The sequence below is a fragment of the Platalea leucorodia genome, assembly GCF_965183815.1.
Source record: "Platalea leucorodia genome assembly, chromosome: 1".
In the NCBI taxonomy this organism is placed as follows: Eukaryota; Metazoa; Chordata; class Aves; order Pelecaniformes; family Threskiornithidae; genus Platalea; species Platalea leucorodia.
In genome coordinates this window covers 71,009,849-71,034,454 of record NC_138823.1, presented here as the reverse complement: position 1 = coordinate 71,034,454, position 24,606 = coordinate 71,009,849, and the positions used below count along the sequence as shown (strand labels likewise).

Sequence of the window (24,606 nt, the reverse complement as noted above, 5' to 3'; positions counted from 1 at the left end):
ATGGTGAAGCTACAGTTGCCCAATCCTGGCCTGGAGGACAGGATACCTTCCCATGCACAACTTGAGGTCCTTGAGAAAGAAGAGGCAGACTCCAGACCAAAATGGGATAACAAGGCTCAGTACATGCTGACATGCGTAGGGTTTTGTGTGGGTTTAGGAAATGTGTGGCGGTTTCCGTATCTCTGTCAGAGCCACGGAGGAGGTATGTCTTTAATATATCTTAACTAACTTTGGCTATAAACTAGGTTTAGTCTCTCTTTTGGGAAACAAATAACGGAATACGTTTAGAACTTGTCAGTTCCTGTAAGAACAGTGATGTTCATCTCTAGAAGACTGTCTAACAGAGAAGGTTATTTCACAGGTTATGAAGACCCACTGAAGTCATGTTAATGATGGAAGAAAAGGAAGGGACTGTTTTTATTTCAGGACACAGGATTGATCAAATCAGTCTTGCATTGTCACGTACATAGTATATTTTCTCAATCTGAAACTGATGTTACTTTACATGCATACATATATATAATGTATATTTAAAAATATTAATAAACTACTTGAGAGTATGATTCTGATCACCATCCCAAACGATCTTTTCATAATAGGGTTTTGGTTTTGGACTGATCTGTGTATCAGCTGTAGGGTCAGCCTGTGTGTAATCTGTGATAGGAGTAACAGCGTGAGAGTAGTTAACGTTAAGAATATATTTTTAGCAATTGGTGTTATTAAGTAATTTAAAATCCGAATGTATGCTATTTACCATCTAATTTACTGTGACTTCTTAGGGTTCAGGTTAGGACTGAATGACCATACTAAAAATTTTGTTTCACTGTTTTGCTTTTTGCTTTTAAAGATGATCTTGAGCTTAACCTTTGCTTAAATATTCTATGACAACATAAATGTCTCATTTTCTGACAGTCTTTTCTGCCCGCTGTCTACTTGTTATCTGCATGTCACTCTGGGATATGTATAAACGGTGTTTGTTCCTTTGTGATGTTTGATCTTGAAAGAAAATTTTTGGCTTAAGGAACGGTATTTCAAAGTAATTTTCATTAAATGTGCACAGTGAGATGTTTAAAAATTGCTCTTCCTAGTTAGTGTAGGGACCAAGGAGGGCTCTGTGGGTAGTTGCTGGTACAAACTCAGGGACATTTAACAACAAATGACTCAGTTGAAAGAAGAGATGCTTTTAACATTAAGATTTTTCTAACATGGTCTGGAGTTTAGAGTTTGCAGTGCAAACTGAAGGTCATTTGCAACACAGCCAGCTCTTGTATCAAAAAAGTTACAAGACACACAAAGAAAATCATAACCCCCTTTCCACGTGTGACAATTTTAATTTGAAAAAGTGGATGGATATCTCCAAAATTCACGGCACTCATTGGCTTCTCAGGTTTTTCTACTCAGTCTTAGAAAGTGGACATGCCCTGTTTCCCAGCGTTGATTTATAGGCGCTTTCCTGCTTTTCTCTCTATCTTTCCTTTCCCTCGTGTATGAAATGCAGCTGAGAAATGAATATCCAACAAATGCAAAGAACTTGGTATTGGTCATGGTTTTCTGACTGATGTCAATGAAGATTTATTAGTTGCTTGTGTGTGTCTGTCAGTACTTTGTTTTAATTTAGCCTTTGGCAGCAGTTATTTTTCTTTCTCATCATCCTGTGGCTTGTCCTTGCTCCAGAACACTAACAACAGTTATCCCCAGCTTCTTGCTTCCCTGGGACTCTCTCACTCAAATTTTAGGCAGAAGTTGAAAGGCAGCACATAGCAAAGAAATGACATAGCTGGCTCTGGGCTTAGAGCTACTGTACAGATACGTGCCCCCTGTAGCCAGACTTGCTACTTTCTCTATCAATTCTTCTGCGTAACACCAAATGTTGTGACTTATATCAATACATAAGAGTGAGCAGCAATGCCTTCCCATGGCTTCTTAGAAAGGACTCCTTAACTTCATTACGCATGAGGGTGGAGAGCTGTTGTGCAATCCCTCCTCCTTCCCTGCTGTACAGTGCACCTCAGCCTCTTCTGGCAGGTGTAAATCCAATTCCTGCCACCACTGCCAACCTTTCATTCCAGTGCCTGTTATCCAACTTCTCCCTTCAATCAGAAAAAAAATGGCTCTCGCTCTTCTTCAGATGGCTGGCTTTGAATTTGAACATGTGACCATCCATATTGTAAAAACAGATCTTGAAGTTCTTATTTCTGAAGATATTTCGGTGTTGATATTTTGGGTTTCTACCTCATGAGATCTTTTGGCTCCTGCATCTCTGATTGCCATTCAGCCGTGTCCGCAGCACAGGGAACACCCAATAGATGCAGCACTCTGCATCATCTTTGATTGCACGGACACTCTTAAGTCTGGCTTCAGCTACCTCCAGTTGGAAAAACATATTTGCTAGACATGTTGGACAAGCTTTGCCTTAGTCTTTGCCACTCAACATGGTGGCCAAGACGATTCATTCATCTTTGCATTTGTGTGGCCCACTCAGGGACACAGATGTGCCTCTGTAACAACGTAGGGGAAACCTGCAACGTTATGCACCTTCTTCCAAGTTAACTAATACAAAGCATACACCACAGTCATGAATACACCGAGGAAGCTGCTTTTTCCTGTAGTCTGTCCAGTGCCCTTACCCTGGATCGTGTATGTCTTCACACTTCATGTCTTCAAGATATGTCTTCACTGAATCCTGTGTGCAGAGCATCAGGAATCCCTGGTGCTTTCTTTCACTGGAGATGCAGATTATGCTCCTCCTCAGTCTGTCCCTGGCATGATTATTTTATAGAGTCCTAAAGCGCACTTTGGATATGATGGTGGATTATGGCCGTGCATTAAGAGATAGAAAAAAATACAGCTATTTACCACACAGTAAATATCTGCAGAGGATGAGAAAAAGGCCTATGTGATCACATAATTAGAGGTTGTCTCATAAGGTGCATGCAGAATCAAGGTTGCATAGACTACCTCATGAAAATAGTTTCTAATTTCTGAGAGCTGGCTTTGCTATCTTAACTTCTTTCTTTTTGAAATATGAGTTATATGGATGAACATTTGGAGTCATTTAGCACGGGTGAGGTCTGGCAGCAAGGGTGTAGATAGTCAGTATTTCAGCAAGGACTCTCCCAAATGAGGTTGGATGTCTACCTACTTTGTGAATCAGTGTTTGCACATTTTATATCCCTCATGAAACATAAACAGACTATAGTGAAGTATAAAATTTACCCTTGTAGTACTTGGACTTCAAGAAAGGTGGATTTTTTCTCTGCAAATTGACTGTAGTGAAGGTAGTTAGGAACACTGAGTTTATACCTAACTCTTATTTTCAGATGTTTGAACTTAAATCTAGAATTATTTGACGGCTGCTTCTTCCTAAACACAACACTATGATAGTGTTTTAACACTGTGATACCCAAATATACAAAAAGAAATCGGTGGTTACATAATTTACTTACTTTTGTTGTCATAGATTATGAGTTTATATTTTAAAAAATGGAATATTTACCCCAGTAAAATTTAGTAGAGTAAATCACATTTTATCCTTTTCACCTTTTAAAAGTTGTAAAATACATCATTACCACAGGCGAAGTAGATTTCAATATACACACAATGTAAGAGCTACGGTGTTTGCCTCAATGCTTTCACCAGCTTAATGAGATTGAAATTTCCTTTCATTTGATAGCTATCTCTGACATTACACATAGCTTTTGTTTAATCTTTATTGAGCAACATGTCATTTAATCAACTGTTAAACATTTTTGTTTCATCCCTGATGAGCATTATAAAAAAGAGGATGTATATTTAATGTTTAAACCATTGATAAAAAAAAAGTCTTTAAGTCTACAGGTCTCATGTGACTGCAGTAAACCTTGCCACTGCGTAAGGGAGAACTTTTTCATCTCTGTGCATGGTACACTGAATGAAGTGACAGCAATGACATCAGCAGTTCCTCACTGGTACTGGTACCCTCACTACAGTTGAGGTCTGAGAATATGGTAGTATAGAAAAACATCTCCATCTGAAGTCTACCTGTTGTCCATTTATGAGAAATTATGTGAAAGCAATAATAATTTTTTTCTATTTCACATTAGAAACTCTTAAAGAGAGAGTAATAGCTATACAGATGTTCAAACCAAATATTATGTGTTCTGAAATACAGTGCTGAAACAGGATGAGAATCTAATATCTCCGCTGTAAGGTTTTCAGACTGGAAGATTACTCATTGTTTATATACACCTATACAGCATTTATTTTCAGATCATTAGTTTATTTGTTAGGTTCATAAAGTTGTGACAGCTTAAAAAGCATTGATTTTTTTTTTTTTTATGTCCCATATAGCAGCTTTGCAGAGTCATTATCACTTATTTTTCCATTATAGCTTCTTTCAGAAAGGTTGGGGAAAAATTGAGAGAAATGGAAAATACACCAGAGTTCAATTTCTGAGCTGGCTGTTAGAACTGATCCCTGGAAAGAGAAGAACCCAAGACAGAGAAAAAAGTGGCATACATAATTGCCATTTTATTTCTCTTGAAAATATACCAATATTCCTACAGCTGAATATAGGTAGTTTTACTTATTTGTCCAGTTCTGACATGGCACACCCTTCATTTTTAACTCCTCAGAGCTACCATACTATACATGGCTAGCCCTTCAAGCTAGAAATGTTTTAGTTGTATCTATTTGCGTAGGGATATAGATTCTGCTCTGCAGGTGTACACACACGCCATGTACTTTATGTCTGTGATAACAAAAGGGGTGGACAGAGACCCACCTTCTCTATTTGTGTCCATCCCAGAACCTGAAATTTATTTCCTGGTGATTCTAAGGTAGCGAGGAAGCTGGGGAGCTGTGAGCACACGGTTGGACAGCACACATTTTTCATGTGAGAGATGGCTCCACGAAGGGCATCCTTTCCCCTTTTTGTGGCTGCACAAGGAAGGTCATGGAGTTCCTTTATCTGACTGCTCTGTCAAAGATGTGTCATATTTAAGGACTTCTTTTATGGCATCTTAATAAAGGTACATCTGTAAGTATCTCGAGACCTCAGGAAATCCCTTGAGGTTCATAGAATCATAGAATCATAGAATACCAGGTTGGAAGGGACCTCAAGGGTCATCTGGTCCAACCTTTCTAGGCAAGAGCACAATCTAGACGAGATGGCCCAGCACCATGTCCAGCTGACTCTTAAACGTGTTCAGCATAGTGGAGTCAACCACTTCCCTGGGGAGATTATTCCAATGGTTGACTGTTCTCATTGTGAAAAAGAGGTTGATAGAGCGCTTGTGGCATGTCCACCACAGAAGATGGTTCAGTTCTGAGAGTCTTGCAGCAAATTCGATGCACTCTGCTGTCCACAGAGAGAGTTATGGTGTAGGGACAGTGCTGTTGCTGAATCTTGCTATCTTGGAGGGTCAGGCATGATGTCTACCCAGACGGCTAGACCTGTGTGAGTGGAGGTGCACTTTGCATTTAAGGTTTGCAAGAATGTCTCAAGCATGGAAAAAATGGAGCCCAAATCAGAATATCGATCAGCCTGCTTTCTACTGAAAGTGAAAGGTTGAGACTATGTTTGAATGCTTTCTAAAGGACATGCTTCTAATGCTTCATAGGAAGCAGCCTGATCTTCCCTCCCTTCTGCTAACAGAGATGGTAACTACTAAAAAAAATATTTTCTTTGACCGGTATGATAAGAAACAAGTGGCCATAGATTGAGAGGACTATAAAGGCTGTGTATTTCCTTATGCAACAAGATCTTTGACCAGGGGCAGAATTTCTAATCAAGTCCTTAAGCGATCTTACTATGACCTGATGAAAAAAATGTGACGTGTCTCCATTAGGAGCAAAGATGGTTAAGCAATGCACCTTAGCAGAACTAACTGCCAGTCCATTCTTAAGTTTCAAGAGATGATCTAAAATCACTGCAAATTGAGTTTCAAAGGGTGACAAGGACTTACCCTGAGTGAAAATGAGGAGCATTTGGACCAGCTAGCTGTACAGATCCATCTTCTGGACTTAATTACCATTGCTGAGGAAGGGTTTTACCAGAGAGAAGTGAGATTGCGGTACAGCAGAGACCTATCTGACATCCAAAAGGGGGGGTAAAAAGAAAAGATCCAGATGGAGCAGCCATACAAACTCTGTAGGGTCAGGTTTCAGACTCTTAGGAGGTGTCTTGGGCTTAAAACAGAGAGAATGCTCTGGAACTAAAAATTGCTGGTACAAACACAATTATCTTGTTCTTATTTCATCTTACCCTCATGAGAGCTCCTGGTCAGAGTGCGACAGGAGGGAAACTGTGTGCCAGCCTGGCATGAGGTTGGAGCACACGACATGTTTCTGGCTGCTTGCAGCTCCACACATTGATAAGTAACTTTGTGAAAGGCCAGAGGCTCTGTGTGTGGAGGTTGTCCCACTGACCCTCCCATGTAGGAAGGAAGCCATAGGGATGTAGGGGGACAGATCGCAACAGTGAGAGGGCACTCGTCGCATACACTGCAAAAATCCTGTTTTCTATGAAAGCAAGAATAAAACGGTTGGGGGAAGTGTTATTCATAGAAATAGGGTGGGGTATCAGTAGAGAACAAACTCTTTGAAGCCAAATCTGCGTGCACTGCATGTCTAATCAGATGAAGAGGGGCCCTTACATGAACACCGGTGCACGTTGCAGCACAGCTAAGCAAGTCCGTATAGACAAAATGGGACAAACCTTTAGAAACGCCAGAAACTGTCTGAAAGGACAGAAGGAGGCAGTTCCTTGCAGTGACCGAGTCTGTCACAGTTTCAACAAATCCCAAAACCTCTGCCAGAGTTGGGTAAGACTTTTGCATCATCAACAATGATGCCGGGGCATAGGCAGCTGAAGAGTACATCACCATTTCTGGCATAGCACCTTTCAGCAGCCAGTCAACAAGGCATGGAGAGAGGACTGCCCCATTACATCTGACAGTAGCGGCTCCTGCTGCCGGTAATTTTGTAGAAGTCCCTGGAGTGATGGGAAGACAGAGGAGAAGAACCTTGTTTTGGAATTGATCCTAGTACCTCTAAAAGTGAAATATGCCCTATATGTTTCATATGTTTGTGATGTGAAAAGACACAAGCCAGGAAGTGATTGCTTTAACACTGGTACCATTTGTAATGATATCTTAGCTAAGACCACAGTGCTAAATTTGAATTTGCAACTAGAGGAGTTCAGTTTCCTCAAATTTAGGATGGACCACCATCTTTCATTCCTTTCTTGCATTACAAAATAGCCACTTTCCTCCAAGCTGAGAGAGTACCAGCTTGAGGCTTCTAGATCTAACAGGTAGCTTCTCCCCACTGATGCAAGGCTTTTGTTCTCACAAGGACTACATGGTCTCTGGAAAAGGGAATGTAGCTGAGATGTGAGAACTGGGGAAGAAAACAAATGGAATAATACCTTCCTTGGTGATGATGTCCATATTACCCGTTCCCCCAGGTGATAGACTGACACAGAAGAAAGAGAGGAAGAGTCAGCAGAGTTGGAAGTTTAGCAAACTTCTCTACAAATAACAATTCATAATAAGTCCTTCAGTTTTTCACTAATAAAAAATATATCTAAAATCTCTCTTCTGTCTCTCCTTTGAAAACTCTTTAGTTTGTCAGTCTGTTTTTACAGTGATAGATAGTTTTTAATGCATACAAGATGAGCTACACTGATTTTGAAAAGTGGTAAATTTTTAGTAAGAAGGTTTTGTGTTGCTAAATGACATGCTTTACTAAAGTCTGAGAATATCATATCTATACAGCTATCTTTGGCAACTGGCTTCAACAAAAAAATGTATTTGCTGGTGCATCAGTGATTAGTCATGTGCATTTTCAAAGTGCTCAGCGTTTTGAATAGTATTTTATGTATTCAAAACTCTGATTTTGATTAGTAAATCTTAAAAATGACAATGAAAGACAGGTGAGTAACTAGCATTACTTGAATTCCATGGTAGTGAAAAGCCAAAAGCATAGCTGGCCAATTTCATTATAATAGTGGCCACTTGATACAACAATATTGTTTTCACCAGACTTTATTGAAGTGCACAGAAAATGAAGACTTTGCAGTAATGATAATTTCTAAAACTCTGGTGTAGACAATATTGAGAAGATAGCCCACGGAGCACAAAAGCACATGGTTCAGCTCTTCCAAAAAACATTCTACTGCCTTGAATTCAAAACTCTAGTTTCCATTCTTCAGATTTCCTTTTTCACTGTTATCCGATTTTCATTGCATACGTGACGAAAAAGTCAGCACATACCCAAACTTGAACTGTTCACATGCTGTTTTGCATTATTTTAATGCACTTCTTAGATTATTTACTGCCTATTAGTAGGAAGTTAAAGACTTTTTGTAATGACAGATAACCATAATTCCAATATGTAGCACTTTTCAAGCATTTGACTCTGATATTCCACTGTGGTGTTATATGTTGTCTCCACGTCTGAGGTACACTTTATTCACGAAAAAATTAATTTAAAAAACTTGTCCTATACTAACCAGCCTTGTCATCATTAGAAAGGTTTGAACCCTGAACTTCAGATCTCTTCTACTCAAACATAAAAGCTGTTGAACACAGTTGCCAGGAAGTTATTGGTTATTTTATGTAGACAGCCCCAGGCTCCTGCCTAATCTTTCAAGGCATCTTGCTTAGTTCATTCACCTACTTCATATAATCTGCATGATTCACAATTATAAAACCATAATCTTTTGCAGAAAAAAAAGGAAGTTATTCTAGGAAAGTAACTGCCTTTCCTCCACTTGCAATCCAAAGGTGGCTCCTTCAATGTTTAACCTTGGGAGTATATAATTTGTGTTTGTGTTTGTCACTTGGGAAGAATAAGAATTCCTACCTGAAACCACGTATGTAATGAAGTCCCCTACTTGGGCAATCAGGCAAAAACATTGTTCAGAAACTGGAGAAGGGTTTCTACAAGTATGCTTGCAACTCGCTTGCTGTTTCAAAAGCTCTCAGAACTTAAGTTTGTGCTTTACTGTAGTACTTCACTGATGGGAAACATCTTTTTTTTTCTTACCCATTTCAGGAGCCTTCATGATCCCTTTCCTGATTTTGCTAGTCCTGGAGGGTATCCCCCTGCTTCATCTTGAATTTGCCATTGGTCAAAGGCTGAGGAAAGGCAGTGTGGGTGTCTGGAGCTCTATCCACCCTACCCTGAAAGGGGTTGGTAAGTCTGAAGAGGATACAAAAAGCCACCTGAGAAAGCACAAGTCTCTGAACTTATCACCTTAGGAGTAAAGCTTCAGGATTTTATTCTGGTGTGACATAAGAGATGCCAGGATCTACTCCTTTTCCCTTCTCACTAACTCTCCATTGATAGGTCACACTAATCATGATAAGGCACTATGACAATTTTTTGTCCATGTTCCCGGGTACTGTGGGTCCAGTTAAACCTTTCTCTAATTTGAGACCAATTTCAGGCTTCAGAGATATTTTCTGTATTATTGATATTGGCTGTTTTTACCATTAGGATGAATGTTTAAATGTGCCAAAATTTGTTCTGTAACTGTTCTGTGGATAAATAATAGTTGAATCTTTCTCTAAGCTGGTCTACCAGACTTCAGCTCCATGTAATCTTACTTCCTTACATCTGAGAGAGGTACCACGCTAAAAGCCACAGAGACAGTATTTTGCAGAAAATGCTTTTTCACATCTGTGTTAGACTTCTGAGCATTCAAACACTCTATCTGACAAGGTAGTAAAAGCAGCATGATGCACACAGCATTAAAAACTCCACAGATGATACCTCATTACACAGGAAACACAGGAGGTGCCATCTGAACCTCAGGAAACACTGGGAGGGTGACCAAGTACTGGCACAGGTTGCCCAGAGAGGTTGTGGAGTCTCCATCCTTAGAGATATTAAAAATCTGCCTGGACATGGTCCTGGGCAACCAGCTGTAGGTGGCCCTGCTTGAGCAGCAGGTTGGACAAGATGACCTCCCGAGGTCCCTTCCCACCTCAGCTGTTCTGTGATTCCATGATTACCACACGCTTGAAAGGGAAGAAACACAGCCAGTTAGGACTGTTGTTGGCATCCGCTGCATCTGTAAATCAGTTACAAAAGATATTTGTTCATTGCATCTAGAATTTTTCAAACTTTTTCAGAACCTAAGAGCCCTCAGGAGCTAATCGTTCGCGTTTACTGTCTGCCAGAGAAGTCACCAGAGGTTGATTACCTGGGAGCGAGTGGAGAAGGAGAGATACAAGCTTGAATCTGGCACCTTTTCACAGACGGTGCCTCCTGGCAGCTATCTGTCCTATATAACAAAGATTAGTCAAACACATATGCTGACCTCTGCAGTGACGTTGTGGAAGAGGAAGACAATCTGGGTCTCATTTAGGCAAAATTCCAAGTCAGTTGAGCTTTACATGTACCCAGCATCCCAAACTCCCTAGATATCAGCAGGCAAGAATGCGAACAGGATTGTGTGGTGTCTGTAGGGAGTTAGCCCACCCATAATGTTGGCTCCTAAGTGGGTGTCAGCTTCAGTCCCAGAGCAGTTTTAGGCTGTATGTCTATGTAGGACTCACCTGTCCAGCCTTTAGGTAACAAATCCATTGCTGTTAAACCTACTTCCAAAATAAAGAGAGGAGAGGGGAAAGACTATAAACCACAGAATTAGGGTGGGGAGGAGAATAGGGAAAGGTTGAGGCTTATACCATATATTTTGATATGTCTTGAAGACTAAGAGTCCTGAAATTTACATTGTGTTCTGATTCTATTTTTTTCAGGCATAGCGGCAATGTTTGTATCCTTCCTGGTGGGTTTATATTATAATACTATCATTGCCTGGGTAATGTGGTATTTTTTCAACTCCTTCCAAGAGCCCCTGCCTTGGAGTAGCTGTCCTCTCAATGACAACAGAACAGGTATATTTTATGAAATATTGTATTTTGTTGTGCAGCACATTTTTCCATTTCTAGCAATTAGCCTAACTGAGCCTCTTTCAGTAAAACAACAGTAAGGCATGGCAGTCCTGTCAGGAACACTGTGCTATTTTAATACTTGTGTTTTGTAAAAATTCATATTATATAAAATGTGATCAGTGCTTAATCTTTGAGACAAACTTTGACTTTTTATATGAAACTTCAGGGCTGATTTTGACACAGATTCACATACAGAATATTGACAAAGTACAAGTCTAGCATAAACATTAACATTTTCTGGATTTAGACAATGTGTTTCATCCATCTCTTCACAAACAGCCCTCTGTTAGCACATTGAAAAGGAAGGAAAAAAAAAAAAAGCTATGCATAATCCATATGAAACACCCGTATCACTCAGTATGACAACAGTCTATAGCTCCCTGGAGGCTGCTCGGTGACAGCAGCTTTGTTTTCCATAGTCAGCCCTGCATAAAGCTGTATGAAGCAGGTTTTTCTGGTGGGTCAATGAACAGCTCTTCAGAGAGCTTTGCTCCTCTCCTCCCGGAATAAGTATAAAAAGCCTCATATAAGGGCAGGCCAGGGCAGAATACTGCATAGGTCAATGCATTGCAGGGAGCTGAGAATCCAGCCTGAGCTGACAAGACCTTGAATGATGCCCCACAAAACAGAAAGACAAAGTATTGCTGATCCGAAGGAGTTGTGGGAGGGGAAGAGCCACCTGGCTGCAGGAAGCCGTGGGCAGGTGCCCACACTCCATCAGGCAAGAAAGAGCAGGATGCATGTGGAAAGCCCAAAGTTATTTGGTTTTCAGGGTTTTTTTAAGATGAGGTAGGAAGTGTACAATCATTGAAAAACCTCTGCCTAACTGCTTTTCTTCTACTAAAAAAAATATTCCATGCAATGTGGATACATTTATGCTGAGAAATCCTCTCCACGCTTTCTTTGGCTCAAGAGTCTTCTAACCTCACATTTTTGTAGGAAAAAAGAAAAATTATAAAGATAGAAGAGACTTTGAGTGGCCTTCAAAGATTTTATCTGCATGGTTGAATTAATAGAAATAACACTAAAACCTGTATTAAAATGCCTGTTAAACAATTCTCTTTTAAATCTCTCATTTTTCCATGAAACCAGCCTCCAAGAATCTGAAATTTGCCAACAACAAATTCGTTGGCATTAGGTGGTATAATTTAGAACACTGGTGTTTATTATTTAACTTCCCTTTTTTCAAGTAAATAAAAGACATACAGCATGAAAACCATTTTGTGGTTACAGATTACATAGAAGAATGTGCCAAGAGCTCTCCTGTAGATTATTTCTGGTACAGAGAAACATTGAACATCTCCACTTCCATTGACAATTCAGGCACTATACAGTGGTGGCTTTTGTTATGTTTAACATGCGCATGGGGTGTACTGTACGTGTGCACAATCAGAGGCATCGAAACAACAGGAAAGGTACTCTATTTTGGTTTTTTATGAGATGATATTCATTATGCTGTTGTGATTCCTTATTCATACAGATGTAATCATACTGCAGAAACTGCCTGTTTCTTGAGTAAAAGCATGTCTAAAAATTCGTGTGTCATCACTGCTTTTTGAAGAAGGAAGCTGTATGAAATGGAATTTGATTTGATTTATGAGGAGATTTTTGTGAGCAATTTGGTTTCCTTGTCCTTATAGGTCCTAGTAAAACATTCCTTAGGTATTACCACCTTAAAATTAATATTAACCTTTAATGCAGGATCGAGGGACTCTGTTTTTTTGCTATGGCCATTCTCTCCAAAACGTACACATACAGATTTATTTGGGTTTGTGCTAGTCCTTAATATTATCTGTCTAAAAGAGTAACCAATGTTCTGCTGCCCAGCAAAGCCCTAAGAACCCATCCTTGCATCAGCAGCATCAATCTGATCTCAGGGTGTAGATTATTTTTTATGCTGCTTTTGAATGATCTGAGTTGAATTTCAACAATGCCAATTTGTCTTAAATAGAGCACTATAACTGTAAAAATATTTATTATCAAAATGTACTGCACATACTGTTTCTCTTGATCATAGTTTTCTGTAGTACGTTAATTGTGACTCGCTTGAAACTTGCCAATATTGTTAGTCGCATACCTGGTTTATTCCCCTCTTTTCTTCCCTGCATTGCTATTTTTATTCAAGTGTTCTGTTTTATTTAAGTGTTTTATTTACATGCTTCTTGTGCAGGCCGTGTATGTAACATCAACTCTACCATACCTTGTGCTTACCATTTTTCTAATCCGTGGCTTGACACTGAAAGGATCGACCAATGGAATTGTGTATCTCTTCACCCCTAATGTAAGTCACTGCATGGTTCATCCCTTAGTGAAACATGATGTAGTTCCCTCTATAATTAACAACCGATTGAAAATTAGTTCCCTCCATTACTGCTTTTCTAACTATCCCTCAGACACCTTTAAGATCTTGATTCTGGGAGGTGCATCCTTTGCATCAGATGTAAAATATACATATGCACACACACTCTCTCTCTATCCCTCTCTCTCTCTCTCTCCCCCCCATCAAAATCTGTTCTAAAAAACGGAAGGATCATCACAGAGCAATGCAATGGGGTTGCCATAAGGGGGCTTTCTTTCTTTTCCTGTATTCTAGTTAAGGACGAGTCTAACTTTAAAGCACAAATCATCCACTTGGGAGTAGAACCCACCTAATCAGTATGGCTATATGGACAAAAGACCTAAGAGAATGGTTTAACTATACAACAGTTTTTAAACAAAATTAAAAGGGGTTTCATTTTCCATGAGAAGACCTCTGCATGGTCATTATTAATGCTAAATAATGAACACCTTTTCTGGAAACAGACATGGCAGTTGTCAGCTATGGAAAGTAATTTGTTTATCAATTATTTTCAAAATACTTGTAGAAAACCTATGCATAGGTTTCTTTGTGGAAAAAAAAAAGTAAGTTTGACAAACATATTGACCTATTTGTTAACATTCTTCAAAAATGGTGAGCTCTGCATGGTTAATGTTCTTGTTTTAATTATTGTTTTAAATCCCTCATATTCAGTCTAAATAGCAATGTTGCATATGTTTAAAGCTGTATGTCTGTTGCCTCAGGTTACCGAGCTGGCTAATCCAGTGACGTGGCTGGACGCGGGTGCTCAGGTGTTTTACTCTTTCTCTCTGGCCTTTGGAGGCCTCATTTCATTCTCCAGTTACAACTCTGTTCAGTAAGTAGCCAGGCAAAAGCCAAATTTTGTATGAATATTTCATTCTTTGAAATGAAACACGTCCACTTCTGCCCTGTCGTTACACAGTCATTACTTGGGACCAGGACACCATCCCCTCAGCCATGTAAGGCATATCTCTGACTGATCCAAGCTCTCCCAAGCCAAGAATTCAGGTCCTAGTGCTGGCTGATTTCCTGCAGAAAGACGTGGTGGCGCAGGCTAGAAAGAAGGGGACTGGCTGCCCACCCCCAGCCGATGAGCAGGAGCTTCCTTTGCGGGAGTGCTCAATGCGTGGTGGTGCCCTTTGTCTCCACGCTGTCGGAGCTGGGTGATGGCACACACATTTCAAAGCAATCTACACCCCACAGTTTAAATCTTTTGCTTAAAGATTAGAAGATATATCTAGGAGTTTTGAAATTCAAATTCAGTTTCTTCCTTTATATATCAGATGGGGCCAGGGAAGAGGTGCAGTACAAACTCCCATCACCCAGGGAATGACTCAGTTAGAAAATTAAGACATGGTGCTATATTCTACACTCACCCTCCCAAAATATTGGAGCAAGACCAGTGCTTCTTGGTTCCTTCCATCCCTTCAGCACTGTCCTCTTGAAAAACAAACTGTGCAGCATTCTCTGAACCTAATATTTTTGATAAATGTCTCCAAATTAAGTTTTGGTTATCTAGTTTGGTCATGCATTCAGAAATCTGTGTTTCAATTTTGGCTCAAGTTCAACCACACCACACCAGCATTTCAGTCACTGATGTAATTCCCTGCCACCACTCTTGATTTCAGATGTTTTTCAAAAGCTCATCTGGAACTTTTGGTGCCTGCAAGTCTCAGTGCGAGGTGACAAGCCCCGCTTCAGGTCGAAGTCAATGTTCCCACAACCATGAGGAACAGGGCTGAGAATGTTCTGTATCTTTCCAAAAGACCCAAGGAAAAGAAGCCCTGTCCTCCTGCTTTTCCAACACACAGAGCTGTGGCACCAGGCCACATTCCTTCAATTCTCAATCATTCATGACTTAAGGAGGAAACTGCAGAAAGTAATGAAATTCCCATGCAGATATAAGAAAACAAACATGCAAATACCATAATATTACAGTGTGGTGTTCGTCCACCTGCAGTCCAGCACCAGCTGGACCAGGTATGAGTGACTCTGCAGCCAGATGGTTTGGGAGTATAAACATCTCAGGAAATACCGTGAGGTTTCAATGCCATCAGGGATTCATGCCTTCACAACCAGGAGGAGCTTGAGCATCTTACTTTCTCTGAAGGGAAGAAATATTTTTGTCAAGCCTGTCATTGAAAATCTCATGTTACAGTGAAAAAACTGACACGAGAGTACAGCAAGGAATTTCAATTCAATGCCTTCCACCTACTAGAGACCTATTTGCAATGCTAGAAATGAGGAAAGGTCACAGTGTCACAGGTCTTGGCTGGACAAGCCTGTCTTTCCTCTCCTCTTGAAGGTGATCAGAAAATTAAATATGACAACATCAAGTTAATCTCAGTAGTCCTCTCTTGCCCAAGAGAAATACAATATCTAGAGCTTTACAGCCTTATCATAAAACAATTAACTAATTTAGTATTGATTCTTTATCTTCTCTCTCAGATGAAGGTCTCTTTCTGGCTCTGCAATTTTTTCATCTTAGCACAGATACGCTGGCAAGTGCCCGCAGCAGAGAAGTCCTTACAAAGCAGTTTAACTTTCATGATGTAATAGCTTGTCTTATGCTGATACCTTATCAACATAACGTTCCATCGTATTTCCAAAACTCAAGGACATTTTGAACCATCTTTTGTGCAACAATCAAACAAAACTGTTCCCAAGTGCTCTTGGCCACTGCAACTTCACCACACCAAAGTGCTATGGAAACTTTTGGTCACTTTTACCTTCTGACTGTCCAAATTCAAACCCAGCAGCAGAACACGCCAGCAGCTAAGATACAGCTTATGCCAATGTGTATCTGCACGCATGCATGCCAGGCATGAAAAGGAGGAGACATACTTTTTTGCCCTTCATGTTTTACTTTCCGTGAGCCAGACATAGAAACAATTCAGGCAGTTATTCCTTATGAATAGGATTATTTGAGGGGAAAAAAAGGAAATCATAGCTATTAATTTGCTTAAGGCACCAAGTTTTGATTCACTAAATCTATCTTTAACAGCTGTACTTGTATATTCTTAGAGAGCATACTGATGTACCTACATGTCTGTAGACTACTTTTTTGTTAGTCTTAGTAGCCAGTTTTTAGTATTTATTTTGGAAATGTGTTTGAAATCCATTCTTTTCTTCTCTTTGAATTGCAGCAATAACTGTGAGAAAGATGCCCTGATTATCTCAGTGATCAATGGTTTCACATCCGTCTATGCAGCAACTGTCATATACTCCATCATTGGATTCAGAGCCACAGAAAGATATGATGACTGTTTTGACAGGTAAGTTGTTGAAAAAAAACCCAGAATATACAGGCATTTGTTTGGCTGAGGCAGGTCTGTTAGCCTGATCATAATGGATTTGTTATTTCTGAACAATTGCAGCTCCTGGCTCACATGGTATCAGACCACTCATGACTTCAAAAAATTTAAATCTTGTGGTATCAACCCCATAGGGAGTGATAAGTATTTGAGCCACTTTATTTCCTACATAGATGTTGCACAAGCAACCATATTTTACATTATTCCCTGATGTTTCCAAAAAGGAACAAGGGAGAAAGAGGATATTCCATATTTTAATATATTTTTTGAAACAGTTCTTTCAAATATAACTGCAGTTTATGTAACAATTTCTATTTACATAAACGTAGATTCAGTTCATGACACATTATTTCACTAAAACGTGCTAGAATATCTATAGTGTTAGAGGTAAATGTGAAAAATTAATCATTTGCAACAATGGATATGAAACATTCTGAAGGAATATGTTTACTTAACTGGATAAGGCAAGTTTCAGTAAAACTAGTTGTGTGAAAAATTGGATTTTACATTACATACTTCAGAAACAAACAAACAAACAAAAAAAGGATACTGGGCTGCTGCTGCTATTTCTACTATGGCTGATGTCAAATCCTCAAAGGCCTCCTGTTTTGACAGTCCTGCAGAGTCCTGGCCACAGCTGGATCACAGCGTAGGCACCTCAGGTACTGCTAGTGACTCTGCGTACCACATTGGGAAATTACTCAAATTAATTCAAGAAATTCTTCCCATTTTAAGTCATAAGATGAAGCTCTACTAACCACTGGAAAATTGTCTAGAAACTCTGAAAAAAAAAAAAAAAAAGGCAGAATTCACAATAATCGGTGCCTGCTGAGCAGACATATGGCATGAATGTAATATACCCTGGTCCCTGTGTGTCAGCTCTGTATTTAGGTTGCCTCCTGGAGAGCTTAAATGCTTAGGTCTCATCAGAGGTACCTAATATTACCAGTGCAATTCGTACTCCCTTCTAACCGGGGCTGCCAGACCCCATGGGTTCCAGTCAAGTTCCTCCACATCAGCTGTAAAAGTGCATGATACATAACTGCAGACACCTTGCACATTCCCAGAAGCTGCCCAGTCGGGGAACTGTGCAGTGCAAAGACGGGCACCTAACTTCTGCACAGGTCCTTAGAGTGCCCATCCATTTAGCTGTCATCTGGGCCATGAAAGACAGTATCGGCCTCGCCTATGGAAGAAAAAAGAAAGAATTGCACATGCACAACACTGCTGGACTTCCCAATTTCAAAATCTGATCTTGAGCAACAGAAACATTTCTTCCTTTGTGTCTTTATAAAAGACATCGTGCTCTTAATAACTTGCTTGATGATGAAAATGAATGTAAATAAATAAATACAAATAAATAATTTCAATTTACTTGTATTTCACTTTTTCAGAAATATTCTTACTCTGATGAATGCATTTGATTTGCCAGAAGGTAATGTAACCCAGGATAACTTTGAACAAATGCAGCAGCTATGTAACATGACTGATCCAACACTTTTTTCAAGCCTGAAGTTTGAATCCTGTAATCTGGAAAGTTTCCTGAATGATGTAAGTTTAACACCCTGACTCATATTGGTACCATAAATATGGTAGGAATGCATAGCAATTTTTTAATTGCCTAATGCTTTGTCTTTTGAGGTTGTTGATTTTTTATATATTTCCACTGATTGATTGCAATTGTCTTGGAATGCTCTTGGACTGAAGAATTACTTTTGTTTACCGCATTTTGCTTTTGAAGAGACAAACTGTTTAATTCCTCTGAAAAGTATTGGCAATCTGTCAGACTAGCAGCTAAAGTTACAAGAAGAATCAAATAGGTGCACTTTTTTTTTTTTGGTTAAAAAAGTGGTGAATTACAGATGAAAATAGGTGTCCATAAAATTCCATGAAATAGAATTTGTATTATAGTTAAAGTAAATATATTGCTGCATTGGGAGGTCTTTGTGGAAACAAAAAGCATAAGTATTGGGGTATGGTGTAGCATTGTTGTAAATTTAAGTGCTGTGCGATGTTAATGAGCCTAATTTTGGAGCTTCTGAAATCTTCCACAGGGAGTTGAAGGAACTGGCCTCGCCTTTATTGTCTTCACTGAAGCTATCACCAAAATGCCTGTCTCACCTTTGTGGTCCATTCTCTTCTTCATCATGCTCTTCTGCTTGGGTTTGTCATCTATGTTTGGAAATATGGAAGGTGTGCTTGTACCTTTACAAGACCTTAAGATTATACCCCCCAAAGTGCCTAAGGAACTTGTTACCGGTAAGAGCGTTTTTAGAGACAAGTGACCTCCCCGCTCCCCAGGGAATAGCTTGCATGCTGAAAAATCAACCGGCCACCCATCTAGTTTCTGATCTGGCATGGTCCTAAAACTCCTAGATAACCTGCTGAAGGTTTTCGCATGTGCCCCAACAGGGCAGCTGCTGTGAGGTTCCCTCTGAGCCTGCAGGCAGCTGCTCACCCCGTGGCTTGCCCATCAGCCTGCTCATGATGGTTATCATCTCCTCCATTGGGAAGCTGGAGGACCCAAGTCCTTCACCCAGGCAGGATTTCTCTCAGTGCAACATTGTCCCATGAACTAGGAGGAAGAGGACCTGTTTTCTCTCCTCAGCCTTCTCCCATTTTGTTTGCAGCCTCTACCACCTGTGCAATGTTAGGAGAGTCTTGCCATTTTACCTGCATAGCAGCAGGCCTTCTCAGAGTACCATTAAAAAATAAAAAGTGGTTACCTTTAGGCTGCACCTGAATTAAAAGTTACTTATAGAGCTTTCTAACTACTGGGAAACTATCTTACTTTTTGTTTTCTTTTGCTTTCTTTGCCTAAATGTGCTGTTGTTTTGTTTTTTCCACAGGTCTCATTTGTGTGGGGTCTTACTTGATAGCTTTTATTTTTGTGCTGAAATCTGGTAATTACTGGCTGGCTCTATTTGACAGCTTTGCTGGCTCTATTCCCTTGCTAATAATTGCGTTTTTTGAGATGTTTTCAGTCGTCTACATTTACGGAATAGACAGGTATGAAATACAAGTTCAACTTTACTAGAAACTAGTGCATAAATTGATTAGTCGTATAGCTGCAATCTTGCTACATCTCAGTGCATAGAATTTCTGTTATAGAAATCACTGAAATTATGCAACTGTAGTTTAGAGTTGCTTATATGATTTAGGTTTCTAAAACAGTTCTCTACAAAAAGAAAAAATACTTTGTTAAGAGTGCAGTGGGGGTATTTATTTGTACAAGTAAGCTTTCCACTTTATTAATACATTATAATAGATAATACTCTATAACAACCAGCTAAAATAAACACATCCCTAAGATATTGCAAGAAAATATTAAGCATTAGCAAGTGCTCTAGAGTATAATGAGTGCAAATAATTTATTTTTTAAGTAGGCATCAGAATATACGTATTTGCAGCAGTTACATAAGTGCCACTATAGCTTATTTATCTTTTAAATATGGTGACACTTACAATAAATCTTCTTCAGAATAATTGCATTAAATATTTAATTAGCAGAAGCAAAGTAGAAGCCCACTGGCACTGAGCTGAAAGTTTAAAACAGAGGTATATCCCAGGAATGTTTAAAGTGAATGCCAAATGATACTGTCCAAAGCAGAGATCTCCAAAGCAGGCTGCAGATACTGTTTTACAGCACGATGCAAATCCAAGGCTCGTGAGATACGTTCTTAGCTGATAGATTCAGGACTTTATCAGTTGTAGCAGTGAGTAATTATCCTATCAATCAACTGTCTAGAGATGTAATAAATCAAATTTCACCATCTTTCTGTTCATAATTAATACATAAGAGATATAAAAAAAGTGTGGGGACTTCAATCACTCGTAGGTTGTGCTTGAACCTGTGCCAGGCCCTCCAGCTGTGCTGCTCCTGGCAATGGGGTGAATGCCCTTGTGGCCCATCTTCCCATACTTAGCATTTTATATTACCTGAGGAGGCATGAATCCACTTAAGTAAATTAGATGAGCAGAGGGAGTACCCTAAGGAAAGAAGGCTTATTTTAATTTGTTAAGGACAGAAAAGTCTGTGTCGATCACTTTTCCTTCCCTTTAAAATTTCAGAACACTTTACGAGGTCAAATTAAAACTGTTCCCAGGACACAAACATGGGCTGAGGCCATAGAGGGGTGGGGATGGATTCAGAAAAGACCTTCACACCAAACTTTCATGTTCCTGGCCAGTACACATTGCTGTAGCCCTCTCTGAGTACAGAGCTTATCAGGGCTGCCCAAAGGTGGTGTTATCTGCTACAGATGAGTTTCTGTGACCTTTTTCTCAGAAAGGGTCCTTGGTAAAGATGGCTCTCCTGCCTGAAGGAAAACCTACGTGTTATCCATGACACTCACGTGAACTACACCTGGACGTGCTCTGCAGTCAGGGCATGGGGCTCCATATCATTTTAAGAATGATACCTAGATCTTAGAAGTGAAGGATGAAAAGATAAAATAAATTTACGTAGTAACTGAGACTCAACTGAATTCTGTGTGTTGTTCATAGCTGTAGGACTAACTGAATAGTCCCCTCAGACTTATCCCCATAGGATACGCAGGAAAGCCAGACAAGAGGACTCAGAATAGAAGCCCCAAACTTCCAAAGTAATGATTATTTAAGAAATGTGTGCGCATGGTGCCGCATCATATGTAGAGGTCATAAATTGGTTCAGGACTGATGCAGACAGTATCACTCTCAATGCAGGGATTATTTCTTCTTGTGGAGACATTTTTGCCCCATTGCCCACTGCATGCTCTGTGAATAACCCAAATAACACATTTTAAGGTGCCCTTAATAATGCGTAGAGTTGAAGTTTCAGTACTCAACCTGAGAAAACTGGTCAAAATCCAAATTAAGCAAACATTATGCATAGAATATAATTTTTAAAATTACCCCAATTTGCTTTTGCTCTTTTTTAATATTGTGTCATTCCTTTTAATTTATGCAGCTCTGAGATGCTTACCACAAAATCGTGAAACAATACTGCAATATGATATAGGGAAAGTCCATCTGCATTGACTTTTTCATGTCGAAACTATTTCACACATGCTTCACAGACTTCTTGAAGAAAGTACAGTTCCAAAAATAATTCTCCTGTCTTACTTTTGAGAGCTATGAGTTAAAAACTTCTAACATAGTGGCAACGACATCTGCCTTAATTTGAACTACTTGGGTCTAACTCCTGATGTCGTTTGATATCTTTGTTTCACATCGACATTAGCGAAGACCTGGGAAGCACAGCTGGTGTAGTTTGGACTTCCCTGTTTATAAGCAGCCACTCTTTGATCCTGACCAGTTTTTACTGTCCTGAAGTTCCTGTTTTTGTTTCTAGGTTTAACAAGGATATTGAGTTCATGATTGGACACAAGCCCAATATTTTCTGGCAGGTTACCTGGAGAGTCATCAGTCCTCTTATTATGTTAGTTATCTTCTTCTTTTATTTTGTGGTGAAAGTCAATGAAGAACTGCTCTACAGCGTATGGGACCCTGGCTATGTAAGTATATAAAACCTGTCCTGGTTTCAGCTGGGATAGAGCTAATTTTCTTAGTAGCTCGTATAGTGCTGTGTTTTGGATTTAGAGTGAGAATAATGTTGATAACACACTGATGTTTTCGTTCTTGCTGAGTAGAATTTACACCGGTCAAGGACTTTTCAGCTTCCCATGCTCTGCCAGGTGCACAAGAAGCTGGGAGGGAGCACAGCCAGGGGGGCTGACCCAGACTGGCCCAAGGGCTGTGCCGTACCGTATGACATCATGCTCAGTACATAAAGCTGAGGGAAGAAAAAGGAAGGGGGGGACGGTCAGAGTGATGGCGTTTGTCTTCCCAAGCTTGGTGCTGATCCCAGCTTGCTGGCTGGGGTTAAACCATGACAAACCAAAATATTTATTTAGAATTATTTTATGTATTCTTCTTTAATATAAGAGTCATAGTCAGTTATATTCATCTCCCATCTGAAACAGTTTTCCAGTAAAAAATTTACTACAAGACATAAAGTAATAATAAAAAGTAATACTTAGAAAAATAAGTCCTAAATTCAGTTGTGATGCCTGCAACTGGTATATAGTGACACCTGAGTAGCTTTTCCGAAGTGGACGAAACCAAAACGTTAGTCCAGTTGACAGGCAAGACTGAAAGAGATGTCAGTTCCCCAGCAGGGATTATAGAAGAGCTGGAAATGTCACAACCTTTCTACGTTGACAAAGGACCGAATCCGTGAAGCCATTTTGATATTGCACTTGTTTCTGTGTGCATTTAAAATCACAGAACTGCAGTAGTGCTGGTTACTCATCACTGACAGAAGAAATTAATATTAATTAATATTAATATCCAGATTTCTTCTTTCCTCTTCCAAATGTATTGGTATGATTTAAATTATAATTGCAGCAACAAGTCACCTACTTTTCCTTCCCTCCTCTTGCAGAATAAAAAGCTGTATGTGGTACAGAGAAGGGCATATTAGAAAAAATGCGGGTCCCATCATTTTCTCCATCACCTTGTCTTTTCCCTGCCTGTCTAGCTCTGCTTTTTGTTCTCTGGCCTTACACCAGTTGCCATCCTTAAAGCAGAAACAGTCATGCAGCACACTTAATTTGTAAAGATGAATTTTTATTTTCATAAGACAGAGACAGAAAGGGAGAGAATGGAAGATGGAAAGGAAATGGGACTGCTTTCTTCTTTCACCTTGGCAACCTCATGTCCTTCTTAATAATGTTTCAGTTCTCCCACAGCCTTCCCATCCAAAGGCTGTTTGGCCACCAAGCCCTGGTGGCCTGTGAGCCCCCAGCCCCACACTCCTGTGTGCGCGGGAAGCGTGCCGGGAGCAGTCCCACCAGTCTCCCTTCCTGGCTCTTGCTGCTTTCACACCATCTTCCTTCCATTGCTTTTAAATAAAAATAAGTCCAAACCAGCTGAGACTGGAAACTCTTAAGCTGAAAACTGCTGTGGAATTGGCAAATTATTGTGCCATTGTGGCTAGCTACTTTTCTGATTACATTTTTGATCTGTTGAATTACTGAATGTGTGCATGTTCCCAGGTATTTGCTCCTCATGACTTTCTACAACTTGATTGTTTGCTCTTTCAGGAGGAGTTCCCCAAAACACAGAAGGTTGAATATCCCAGCTGGGTGTATGCTGTTATTGTAATCCTCGCTGGAGTGCCTAGTTTGGTCATTCCTGTCTTTGCCATCTATAAAGCCATCAGAAACTGCTGTCAGAAAAAAAATGATCATACGGGCCTTATCATCTCCACATCTGAGACTTCTGTTAATGGAAACTTAAAGTATTCAGCATAAAACCACTTTAAAAATGTGGAAGAATGCTTTGTCAGTGAGAAAAGTAAAAAGATTTTTTTTAAATAATCCAGAGTTAATTTTATTTTCATAAAAGGATAACTATGTGTTGTTTCCAGGTAAACATGTGTTTACTTAACAATGCAATGCACTGTGAAGAGTTAATGGCTTGGATCCTGGAAGCAAAACAGCTACATTTGCAAGTGATTGGGGCACCAGGCCAAATAATTTGTCCCCCTTCTGGTTTTGAAGTCATCTTGTTTGAAACTGGCTTGCAGTTCTCTGTTTGGGGATGGACTGTGCTTGACATGCCATAACTGACTCTTCCACGTGCAATCATTCTGGTTGGTTGGCCAATCTGAAGGGTAACTTAATACTGACTTCTCTTGCACGTTAAATTGTTTTTACTTTACATGCCACTGTGTTGCACAAAGCCACCAATATTATTTGCCTCATGCAGAAGTTTAAAATATTTAGTAAAAACATTTCTAAGTATGAGAATGACAGTTTGATTCATTTATAATTCTGGATATTTTATCAATTGCTTATTACTTCCAAGTCCCAGCAGATAGCGCTGCTTTTGCTGATGACAGAAGAGGTAATCTTGCAACGGGGCAGCAGCAGTGCAGGAAATGGCAAAATCTGCCTTCTCTGGCACCCATGAGCAAGGGGTGCACCGCTTGCCTGGGAGGTCCATGCTGATAGGGGATCCAAGGCAC

General features: G+C 39.8%; 1 protein-coding gene across 1 annotated transcript; it reads left to right on the top strand.

Annotated features, from left to right (window-relative positions):
• LOC309597637 (sodium-dependent neutral amino acid transporter B(0)AT1-like) lies at nucleotides 1–23,890 on the top strand (the record flags this gene model as incomplete). Its single annotated transcript, XM_082327242.1, has 12 exons — nucleotides 1–202; nucleotides 9,040–9,180; nucleotides 10,749–10,886; nucleotides 12,177–12,358; nucleotides 13,114–13,224; nucleotides 14,004–14,116; nucleotides 16,428–16,556; nucleotides 17,990–18,146; nucleotides 18,650–18,854; nucleotides 19,445–19,604; nucleotides 21,928–22,090; nucleotides 23,681–23,890. The coding sequence occupies 12 exons, from the start codon at nucleotides 1–3 to the stop codon at nucleotides 23,888–23,890; spliced, it is 1,911 nt and encodes a 636-aa protein (XP_082183368.1).
• Nucleotides 23,891–24,606: the final 716 nt, after the last annotated feature.